Consider the following 12,401-nt stretch of genomic DNA (forward strand, 5'->3'; position numbering starts at 1 on the left):
TGTAAATCTAGTCACCCTCCCATTTGATAATTCTAGTACCTAACATGTGACATTGGTCTTCGTTGGTTCCCACAAGTCACCTTTTGATAATTGGTCCCTCTTCTTTTGTACTTTTCCTCCCACATTGCTTTATCCCTATTTGCTCTTTCCACCTTTCCCACACTCCCTTATATACACTATCTGCTTTTGTAGGATATGCAGATTTACAGCTATTCCAAGTTCAAAGCGAGCCTGTAAGCCCTTTCAAATTTCTGCAGGCTTTCTTAAAAAGAACAAACTGGACAGTTTACAAATTAAACACAGTCTTATTTAAAAGTGTACTTTATTTCAGTCTGTAAGTCCTGCTATTTGTTTGACTTGCTCACATAATCCATTCCATCCAAAAAAGAAATGTCAGGTGCTTGTAGCCATGTTAGCACAGTTGGCATAGCCTACCCAAAGGTCTTCCACTGGAGCCTATGGAAAATCTAAAATGTCAGGTAAACCACAAACTGGACGTTCTTATTGTCTGGGCCACGAGATTGTCAAAATCAGTTTGGTTTCTTAAAATCCACCAAATATCAATGGCAAGGAAGACCATAGAGCTGCTCTCTGATAACTAAGTAATGTTGTCACTGAACATAATTTACCCTAAATGATTACTTGGCATCAGGAAGACCTTGGGGTAGGGGCTTTTCACGAGTAATACAAGCGCTGCTTGCCCAGGAATAAGCAGGTGTCCCCAGAGCAGTTGTGTGCTACAGACTTCCTCCGCCCTTTCTTCCCTCTCTGTGGTTCTCAGGGCCCAGAGCTGAGAGGACAACGTTCAAGCTCACTGGAGGTTTGCACAGCAGAGATGAGTGGAGAAGGTATTGTGAGGCACTAATTTTTGAGGTACAATCTAAACACTAAAAGTGATCATCAGAGCTCAAGCACTGTAGCCTATTTATATTGCCTTCAATTCCATTAAAGTTATTTATGTGTCTACCCTGCTTGCTTTCTCTCAGGATGAAGGATAGCTGGGAAGTTTAAATGAGATACAGTATGCGACAGTCTAGCCCAGTGTCTGCATACCCAGTAAATATTACTCCCATCTACCTCCCCATCCCCAAATAAAGAGGTTAGTCCTTGAACTTTGAAAGTACTTCGTGAATAAGGAGAAATTAGTTTTCCTATCAACATCCTTGTCAGTCTGATTCTGAATTGCTCCCAAGACTACCTTCTCTTTTGTAAAATAAACACCTAATACTGTTTGAAATATACATGAGGTTTCATTTTTGTTCACTGTTCTTTACTTTCCATTGTGAAGTTATTTCTGAGGAACTGAAACCCCAGAAGGTAACCACAACAAAAACTTGTCAATTTTTTTTTTTTTTTTTTTTTTTGAGAATGAGGATTCAAAGGCAGACTTGTAGAGAAGTCATATTCATATTTAGGAAACAGAATCCAAATGCAGCCTCTGAAGGGAACTGTTCTAATTATTATCTAAAAAAGTAAAGTTATATAACTACAGTCAAGGACACAAGACAAAGCACTACTTTAAAACCAGAATGACTGAACAGTTAGGTGAAACATAGCTGAAATAGAAAAGGGGAATGGACTTCAGCAATTTGAATTGGGACAATGATCCTTCAGTCCTAGATGTTTCTGTTATCTGAATATCTTGATTAACACTATTTCCTTTTTACCTCCCTCAAGGTCTTCACTGAAATCGCAAAGCAGTATTCTCACAGAACTAAATAATGGTTGTCATTTTGTTAGGATTCAAAATTTCAATCCAGTAGCCATCAGGATCTTGAATAAATGCCAGGCCTTTCATTTTACCTGTAAGATAAAATGATTTTCATTATAGAGAGACTTTAAAATTTTTTTTAATATTTTTTATTTTATTGTTCATTTAGAATATTTAAAAAAAAAATTTTTTTTTTTAACGTTTATTTATTTTTGAGACTGAGAGAGACAGAGCATGAACGCGGGAGGGGCAGAGAGAGAGGGAGACACAGAACCAGAAGCAGGCTCCAGGCTCTGAGCCATCAGCCCAGAGCCCGACGCGGGGCTCAAACTCACGGACCACGAGATCGTGACCTGAGCTGAAGTCGGACGCTTAACCGACTGAGCCACCCAGGCGCCCCTAGAATATTTTTTATTCAAATTTTATTTTATTTTATTTTTATTTTTTTTAATTTACATCCAAATTAGCATATAGTGCAACAATGATTTCACGAGTAGATTCCTTAGTGCCCCTTACCCATTTAGCCCATCCCCCCTCCCACAACCCCTCCAGTAACCCTCTGTTTGTTCTCCATATTTATGAGTCTCTTATGCTTTGTCCCCCTCCCTGTTTTTATATTATTTTTCTTTCCCTTCCCTTGTGTTCATCTGTTTTGTCTCTTTTTTTTTTTTTTTAAACGTTTATTTATTTTTGAGACAGAGAGAGACAGAGCATGAACGGGGGAGGGTCAGAGAGAGAGAGAGGGAGACACAGAATCCGAAACAGGCTCCAGGCTCTGAGCTATCAGCACAGAGCCCGACGCGGGGCTCGAACTCACAAACTGTGAGATCATGACCTGAGCCGAAGTTGGACGCTCAACCGACTGAGCCACCCAGGCACCCCTGTTTTGTCTCTTAAAGTCCTCATATGATATTTGTCTTTCTCTGACTAATTTCACTTAGCATTAATACCCTCCAGTTCCATCCACATAGTTGCAAATGGCAAGATTTCATTCTTCATTGCCGAGTAATACCCCATTGTATATATATACCACATCTTCTTTATCCATTCGTCCATTGATGGACATTTGGGCTCTTTCCATACTTTGGCTATTATTGATAGTGCTGCTATAAACATTGGGGTGCATGTGTCCCTTCGAAACAGCACACCTGTATCCCTTGGATAAATGCCTAGTAATGCAATTGCTGGGTTGTAGGGTAGTTCTATTTTTAGTTTTTAGTTTTTTGAGGAACCTCCATACGGTTTTCCAGAGTGTCCAGAGTGTCTGCACCATTTATTCAAATTTTAATCTGCATTTTAACAAAATACGTTGTTTTGTTTATAGTTTTAACCTTAAAAAATTCTGTCAGTTTTGCCCAAATACATGTTTCTGAGAATAACTCACATAGTATCTTCTACACATAGCTGGAAGCCAACTCTCCTGAAATAAACTGTGGGACCAGCTGCAATTCTAGGCATCAGATTTTTACTTCATCTTCATGATATATTTCATGCTACCCGTTGAGTAGTCAAAGAGACTGTCTTATTTAAAAAAATTTGTATTTATTTATTTTGAGAGATGGAAAAAGTACGAGCAGGGGAGGGGCAGAGAGAGGAGCAGGGAGAGAATCCCAAGCAGGCTCCACATGGCCAGCACAGAGACCGATGTGGGGCTCGAACCCATGAACTGTGAGATCATGACCTGAGCTGAAACCAAGAGCCAACACATAACCCACTGAGCCACCCAGGTGCCCCAAGACTATCTCATTTTAAAGAGGAAAATAAACTAAGAAGGTGTTGGAGCAGGCAGCATGGCATACCCACACAGCCAAAAGAGTCATTGGCTTGGGGCATAACAAACTCTTTAAACACTATTCTAAGTCACTCGAGCTCTGCCAGTCAGTCTTTCTCCTAGGAATTCATAACTGGGATTGAGAAGCTAGAAGGTCTAGTAGTAGAGTTGTTTGCTTAAGTGCAGAAATGTGACCTCAGCAATCTATTTTGGGACCAAGATGCTAAATTAGTTTGACTCCTATCTCTCTCTGGCTCTTTTCCCCAAGATCAGCCCCAGAGGAACATATATGGAAAATAAAAGAAAAAAAAAAGTGAGACACCCTTGGGGTGATGACTGAGGACTGGAAAAGGTGGGGGTGGGGTGACTGTTTTAACCTGGTCCATGTGGGAATAGATAGTTTGGGCCTGGACCAGAAGGCAGTCCATCACAGCTGTGGGAGAATAAACAGAAGGGGTTTTGTTAATTTGGCTCTTGCTCCTCCCTGTGCCTTGGGCATCAGCTCCTATCCCCACGCTGGGGGAGGTTCAAACTACTGGTTCAGATGTCCTCAGGAGTAATTAAGGGCAGCACCAAGTCTTATGCCTGTGAGGAACGGACAAAAACAGGTGAGAAACAAGCTGATCTCCCCAGCCTTCACTTTCCACACAAGGTTAGGGAATAGCCATCTCGGAAGGAAGTGCCTCCTACTAATACTCCTTTTCTCTGAGGGACAAGGGGGAAGATGTGACCTGAAGAGCTGCTCTGCAAAACATGAGGTGTTTAACTCTCGTTTTCAGGTGGCTAGGGATCTCTGCCTGGCCCATCTTCCTGAGATCATGTGAGCTGTTAAAGAGTGGGGTCTAGCCTCCCCCGATTCACATTCCCTGATGCACTGCAACAGTAACAGTTGCAATGAAAAAAGACTCCTCAGAGACCAAAGTAACAAGAATTTGAGGAACATAACCATAAAACAAACAGTGGATTATAGATTCGAACAGAACAAATATCAAACCAATGGGCCAAGAGCTATTAAAATATATAAAAGTGGGGGGTGCCTGGCTGGCTCAGTCAGAAGAGCATATGACTCATGATGTCACGGTCGTGAGTTCAAAGGAAAGTAAACTTAAGGTTTTACATTCAACAAAACTGCCATTCATAGAGAAAGGTATGGGTCTGAGGCATACAAAGTTAAAACTTTTGCCTCACAAACCCTTTAAAAACTATTTTGATTGAGATTCTTAGTAAAGGGACAGAAAAACCCACAAGATGCTGTAAGAGATACACAGAGAAAAGGTGGTCAAATACTTTGATATATGTATTATTTTCAAAAAGCCAAGGCCAAGTGGCACCTGGCTAGGTCAGTTGGTAGAGCACGTGACTCTTGATCTCAGGGTTGTAAGTCTTAACCCCACATTGGGTACAGAGGCCACTGAAAAATAAAACCAAAAAACAAAAAACAAAAAAAACACAAGGCCAAAGAAAGGAAAAATATATCAGTAATATCCCACTCTGGGAGGATATCTGGATATCAAATCTTTTAATTGAAAACAAAAGGATTAAAATGAAATGTGAACTCTTTCAAACAAAAATTGAAATAATAAATTATGATGGCAGAAACAGATCTAAGTAAAATAATCATAATATGTGTAAATCCAAAAAAATGTAGATATATACACTATTTCTAGAGATGGACTTAAAACCTAAGGATATGCAAGGGTTGCAGAAGAATGAAAATGAAATACCAGCCATTATTAACCAAGAAGATGTGGTGTAGTACATGAAAATCAGATAAAATAGGCCTTATGGAACTTATTTTTGGATGGCTAGATACATGCTGAAATAGTAAAAACTGGTGGCCAGTGACAGAATGTGGTAAAGTCAAAAGTGGGGGAGAGAGCCTAGGATTTTTTTGTTTTTTAAGTAGTCTCCATGCCCAGCGCGGAGCCCAACATGGGCCTGAACTCACAACCCTGAGATTAAGACCTGAGCTGAGACCAAGAGTCAAATGCTTAACCAACTGAGCCACCCAGGTGCCTGAGAACATAGGTTTTTGATGGCTCTTCCAGACTCTGAGTCTAGTCCCTTGTGAAGCCACCCTAGTTGCTGTCTTAGTTCCCTAAGATACCCAGGTATTTTTCCAATAATTCCTCTGTTTTCCTTACACTGGTTGAAACAGACTTCTTCAAAGTTCCTTGCACCCAGAGGGACTGACTATATCAGTACCCTCTGTGGGTGCTTAGTAAATGTTATGTAACTCAAAGGAGAGGCCTGCGGAAAACCAGTCGCAGACTCACCATCATCAGGTTTCTTCACAAATTTGACTCCCAGTTCTTCAAATCTTTTACAAGCACCATGTACATCAGGAACAGCAATTCCAATGTGACCTGAGGTGGTCATCCCCAAAACAAGGCAGGCAGAAGGAAGAAATAATTACTTCAGGGTATCCAAGTATCACAAGTAGCTTCCAAAAGTAGTTTATTTCAAAATATAAGACACCTGAAAACAGACTGAGTCAAAGAAGTTCAAAACATATAGTAAAGAACAAGAATCTAAGTCTTGGTTGGGTATAATAAACTAATCAGTAGCTCTGAATAATAAATTATGTAAAAGAGGCCTGATAGTGGGGCTCATGCATAGTTCAATCTGTTAAGAATTAATATATCATGAAAGAGTAATCCTTTATTCATACCGAATAGGTTTGTTGTGGACACTGCATACATAGCAGCCAATATAAACCTACAATCCTGTCATCCTGACTGAGAGATTATAGACGGGGGCAGAAGTGTATGCTAGCAGAAATGGGGATTCTTATCAACCACAGGTTTTGTTTTTTAAATTAAAAAGTCCACTGGAAGTATAATACTGAGACTGAAAAGTAAAATCATTGTGAGAGAGTAAATGTAGAGTTTAGGTAGAGACTACGAAATTAAACAATTCCTAAATCAAATTTTTCCTGGAAAATGAAAATAACCGTACTCCTAAGAAGTTGATCATTCTTAATATGTACACAATGCACAAATCACACAAATCCATGTATATTACATACGCATAGGCAAACGTACCAAATCCTCGAGGGTCTGAGTTGCCACTGTGGTAACTCTGGGTCTCATCATCTTCGGTGCCCCAGTTGCTACAAAAGGAGGGAAAACATAATTACAAGTGACTGGTAGAACAGATATTCTGAAAAGAAAATTGCAACAATCTCTTTGAAATCATACCATTTAAATATACTTGGTTTATTCCTTACTACTGTAAATATTAAGTTTTCAACCACAGAAAAGGCAAATGGGCAAAATATGATTTTAATTAGGCTAAGGAGACAATAAAACCAGGCATCTGGATAAGACCAATAATGATACCAACAGCAACTGTCATTTATTGTACTTTATTGAGGATACTTTCTTTGAGGACTTCATTAAATCTTTAACAACAGCTCTGTGGGCTAGATTTGAGTCCCCATTTCATAAATGAGACTGCCATGGAGGGAGGTGACAGAACTTGTTCAGGGTGGCAGAGCCAGACTCATGTCTAGTCTGTCTGATTCCAGAGCTGTTTTGAATCAGGGACACACTAAATCACACACTCTGAAATAAATGCTCTTTTGTTAGTTGTTCAAGAGGACACAGAAACAACGTAAAAAGTTAAAAAACATTTCTAAAATCCTGAAGTTATGAAGACATTAGTTACAGTGCTTCAACATTCATTAGCTGTAGTTTGGCAAGTATCTTGTCAATTCAGTCCTACATTCTCTATCTAAAAGACAAACTAGCCCTACCCCCTTGCCGTACCCACCTAAACAGTACAAAGACCAAAGATCCATGATAAAAGATTCAAACTGTTGTAAGGAAAAAAAGGTTAAAGAAAATGTAGAATATATATAAAAAGATAAAAACTCATACTCACTGTGTCAGTTCAAGTGTAGCTTTCCTGGAGAACACCCATGCTATTTTTTCATTTTTATCTTTTGGGATGTCATTTTTTTCCTCATAAGCCAAGAAATAGATTGAAAATTTCATAGTGGGAAAATCTGATTTTTGGAGTAGCCTACAATTAAATAACAAGTTAATCAATTAACAATAGGAAAATTTGACTCATATTAAAATCAGTATGACAATATTCAAGTTCTACTAAGAATAAAAGCCCTATGTAGTTAGGCTATTTAATAGGAAAAACAGGGAAATCAATGAAAATATCTTACTAAAAAAAAACCTATTTATCTGTAAATATCAGTGAAATTAAAAAATTTTAAAAAGCAAACTTTCATAATTCAATTTTTCAAATATAATAAAACTTATTTGGGATTATGGTACTTGCTTATAAATGGCAAAATATCTTCAAAAGAAAATTTTGGTGAAAAATACAATGTATTACCTTATTGTTCTTTCAGATATATGGCATTCAGTTAAATAAAATACATTTACTGAGTTCTTACTATGCCAAAATTAGGAAAAGAAACTAAGGATAAATGGTTAAAAGAGAAGGAAGGACAGATGAGTATCACAGAAAATGTGAATGTCAATGAGAAAGTGGTTAACCATATGAGATCCTGCAGAAAGGTCAAACAGCATTAAGACTGGTTAACCATATGAGATCCTGCAGAAAGGTCAAACAGAATTAACACTGGATATGGAAAGGTCCTGCGAGGCCACTCTCAGCAGCATGGGGCAGGAGAGAAGGGAAGGTACCCAGGTAAAACAGCAAGCATGGTTGACCTATATAGGTGATTGGTGATGATGGGAAAGAGGGCAAGGGAGCAGAAGGCAAGAATCATGCTAGAATGGAGAAGACTTAAGATTGTTTGTAGGTTGAGGGAAAAGAGCCATGTAAAGGCCACTTTTATGCAAACAGGCTTGAGCCATGGAATGTAGAAAGGGCCTATAAGGACCACCTGGCTGAACACAGGCCCATCAGGCGCCCCACCTCACAGGCCCTAATTAACCAATGGGCTACTTACAACCAGGAAGAGCTACCAAAAAAGGAAGAATTCCATACATTGCCATACGTCCTCATCTTCCCCTTTAAAAACAGCCCCCACCCACTGCTTCCTTGCAGACACCTCTCCTTTGCTGTCTTGCCCCCCACTCCCCTGCAGTATATTCAATAAACTTCTATACCCTTTGTTCTGCCTCAGGTGAATTCTCCCACCTCCCGTGCCACAGCTTCCTCCCAACTGATTGTTGCCCCACATTTGGGGCACAGCCTCTAATGGAGAGACATCCCATTTAGACACCACGAGCCAGCAGAAAGGGAATAACTGATGGGAGACAAAGAGTGAATGAATTACTAATCCTAAAGTTTTAAAAAACGTAATTGAAGTCATGCCCTATAAAGTGAGTTTAAAGAGTATAAGATTACTTTGCAAGGAGTAGGGTAAAATGAGGATGTATGCAATTTTATTTAGATTATTGAGGATTAAGTGCTCAAAGATGGCCCTATTTGTAATCAATAAGAGGGAATGATTGAAGCCTACCTAGCAAATGGAAATTTCTAAGTTCTATTTCAAGTCTTTCAATTATCACTGCTATGTAATACGCCTTGGTCCACTGAGACCCAGACATTGACTTATCACAAATAAGATTTACTCTAACATGTTTATAATAAGGCATCAAACACCTCAAATACCGTCATGAAAAACAATCTCTGCACTTACTAAAACAGACTGCACAAGCCTTACAGACCAATCAGGTGGGAACTAGAGCAAATAAACCTGTTGTATAACCTGCTTTTCTCAGCAGAGTATATCTTTCAGTATAATGTCAAGTTGCACCCTGTTTGGAGGCTCTTGAAAAACAAGGTCAACACTGGAGTCAATCAGACCTGGATTCAAATTCCTGCTCTGTCATGTACCCATTGTGGCATCTGGGGCCAGTAACTTAATGTCTTTAAACTCTGGTTTCTTCCTTCATTTGTAAAATGGGATATAAACTATTTCATAAGCTACTACAGAAACTGTATGAAGAGACATATACAGTGCGTGGCAAATACCAAGTCTTCAATGTATTTGTTTTCACTCTTTTAAATGTACTGTAAACATACAAAACTACTTTTTCTGGAAAGAATAACAAGAAACTGTTAAGAGCAATAATCTTTGGGGAGAAGGACTGGGAAAGGGAGGTGACCATTTTTCATTTTGTATTTTTCTGAACTGGCCAGATTTTCTAAGCAAACATATACTGTATTACTTGAATTTTTCTCTCAATGGAAATTATCTAGGCAGTAAAATAAAAATCATTTACTTTTATTCTTTATGTATCTATATTGTCAGAAACAAACAAACTCTCATGTTATCTAGGGAAACAAATCAAGAAAAATAAAAAGCTTTATGGATTACAAGATCAGTAGACACTACCTATTCAGCAAAAGAGAACACATGCTGTAAAAATGGGACGGATGGCCAGTTTTCAGTAAACTCATTTATTTGCTAAATAATGCATGTTTATAACTACATCTTTTCTGAAGTAAACAAGAGGCCATACCATTGAAAGGATTTGAACACATTAAGGGTTAAACTTGCAGCTCCCAGAGAGAACAGAGGTAGAGAACACACAAGTACTCATCCCTTGCTGTCCAGAGAGCCTGGTTGGCACAAAGAAGAACTTGACAGAAGCCCTGGCAGGTCAAACCTAGTCCCAGACTCCTGACCAAAAGGACTTCTGTGATTTTTTTTTTTTTTTTTTTTTTACTTTATTTAGTTTTGAGAGAGAGAGAGAGAGAGAGCAAGTGCACTCGCACAAGTTGGGGAGGGGCAGAGATAGAGGGAAACCCAGAATCCAAAGCAGGCTCCAGGCTCTGAGATGTGCAGGGCTTGAACTCATGAACTGTGAGATCATGACCTGAGCTGAAGTCAGACGACGCTTAACCAACTGAGCCACTCAGGCGCCCCAGGACTTCTGTAACTTTTGAAGAAAAGTTTAATCTGTTTTTTTTTTTTATTTTTAATGAAAACATTCCCTATATTTACAAAACTATGGGCACAGGGAGGGGCCAAGATGGCAGAGCAGCATGGAAGTTTTTTTTTTTGCCTCTCTTGCCCTTGAAATGCAGCTAGATCAACACCAAACCATCTTGCACATCTTGAAACCTGATATGAGGATTAACACAACAATCTGCACAACTTGAACCAGAGAACTCAGCAGGTATATGGTGCGGAGAGGTGAACTGGGGAAGAGAGAAACCTTGTAGGGCAGGGAGCTGGTTTTGCTCATGGAAAGGATAGAGACAACAGGGAGAGTACAGGAAAAGCACCCTGCCCCCTGAAAGCAGCTGAAGAGAAAGAGTGGAAACACCTGCAAGGGACTGAATGAGAAAAGGAGAAAGGAGAAAGGAAAGGGTTTAAATACCATTAATGACTCTATCTACAGGGGAGTAGAGTCTGAAACTCCGCAGCTTAATACCTGGCAGAGCTCTGATGGGAAGGGCGAATCCCCAGGAGCGGACGGTGAGGTCTGAGGGGTCCTCATGCCACACAGGGAGAGGCAATTCCCCTGCTGGGAGGACATATAGGAGAGGCTGTGCAGCCTCCCCACAGGCAAAAGTCCTAGTGGACCTGGGAAAACAGTCATATTCGCTAGTGGTAGAACAAGGACATTAAAGGTTCACTGAAGCCTGGCATCAGATGTGTGTTGTGATTTACCATTATCCCTGAAAAGCTGCAGCTACACAATCACGCAAACTTTTTCTGGGGTGGGCTGGCACCTGGCTGCAGTCTCACAAACTTTCCTGGGGGTGTACCAGCACCTGGCCATTGCTCAGCATCTGAGGTGGTCAAAGCCGTAGGGCCCTCAGAAGTGAGGGGTTTGGAAACACAACCCCAGTTGAGCTAAAACTCAGGAGGGAGGTGCCACCTGCCAAGTTGATGGCTTCATCACTGACAGTATAGAAGAGGGAAGTAGACAGAAGCCAGAAACAAAGGAGGGGTGCTTGATTGCCAGTGGGTGAGAGCACAGAGTTCTGATACTAGAGACTGGGTAGCTGGGTGACACCATTTTCACCCCTCCAACACATGCGCATACACGCCTACACACGCCACAATGATCCACCCCAGTAAACTAAGCAGCGCATCGAGTGGAGAACAAAGCTGTTACACCAAGCCCCAGCCAAATGGCTCAATGGTGCTCCAGAAGAACACCACAAGTCTCTCTGCCTGCTTAGTTTACGGACTATAAAGTGCTTCATAGTTTGACTTCTAAGGGAAACTGCATGTAATTTCAATCACATTTCTTTCTGTTCACTGGTCCATCTATTCAATGTTTTTTCTTTTTCTTTTCTTATTCTTGAATACAGAAAGAGAAAAAAATTTATTTTTATTTCCTTTTTTATAAAAAAGATTTTAATTTTTTCTACAATAGTTTTTACTTTTTTGTAAATTTTTAAAATTCTATTTTACTTTCATCACTTCATTTTATTCTATTTTACTGTATTCATTTTTTTCATTTTCAAACATTTTCCTTTTTTTTATCTTTCTTATTATTTTTTTCTCTATTGTATCAAGCTTCTTTCAACAACCAGACCAAAACACACCTAGAATCTAGCATCCTTTATTTGATTTCCTTGTGTTGTTTTTAATTTTTTCATTTTTATTTATTTATTTTATTAATTCTTTTACTTCCTTCAAAATGATGAAATGAAGGAATTCACCCCAAAAGAAAGAACAGGAGGAAATGACAGCCAGGGACTTAATACAGACACAAGCAAGATATCTGAACCAGAATTTAGAATCACAATAATAACAATACTAGCTGGGGTTGAAAAAAGCATAGAATCCCTTTCTGCGGAGATAAAAGAAGTAAAATCTAGTCAGGACAAAGTTAAAAATGCTCTGAGATGCAATCTCGAATGGATGCCATGGTGACAAGGATGGATGAAGCAGAAGGGCGAATCAGCAATATAAAGGACAAACTTACAGAGAATAATGAAGCAGAAGAGGGAAACTAAGGC

General features: G+C 39.4%; 1 protein-coding gene across 1 annotated transcript in view; it reads right to left on the reverse strand.

Annotated features, from left to right (window-relative positions):
- Positions 1-303: 303 nt before the first annotated feature.
- GLO1 (glyoxalase I) overlaps positions 304-12,401 on the reverse strand; it is a 37,640-nt gene continuing 25,542 nt past the window's right edge. The window contains exons 3-6 of the mRNA XM_045498066.1: positions 7,368-7,508; positions 6,527-6,594; positions 5,759-5,848; positions 304-1,803 (exon numbers count right to left, since the gene is read on the reverse strand). Coding sequence (XP_045354022.1) covers positions 1,715-1,803; positions 5,759-5,848; positions 6,527-6,594; positions 7,368-7,508 — 388 coding nt within the window. The 3' untranslated portion in view covers positions 304-1,714. The remainder of the gene's footprint in view (positions 1,804-5,758; positions 5,849-6,526; positions 6,595-7,367; positions 7,509-12,401) is intronic.

This window comes from Leopardus geoffroyi, chromosome B2 (genome assembly GCF_018350155.1).
Source record: "Leopardus geoffroyi isolate Oge1 chromosome B2, O.geoffroyi_Oge1_pat1.0, whole genome shotgun sequence".
NCBI lineage: Eukaryota > Metazoa > Chordata > Mammalia > Carnivora > Felidae > Leopardus > Leopardus geoffroyi.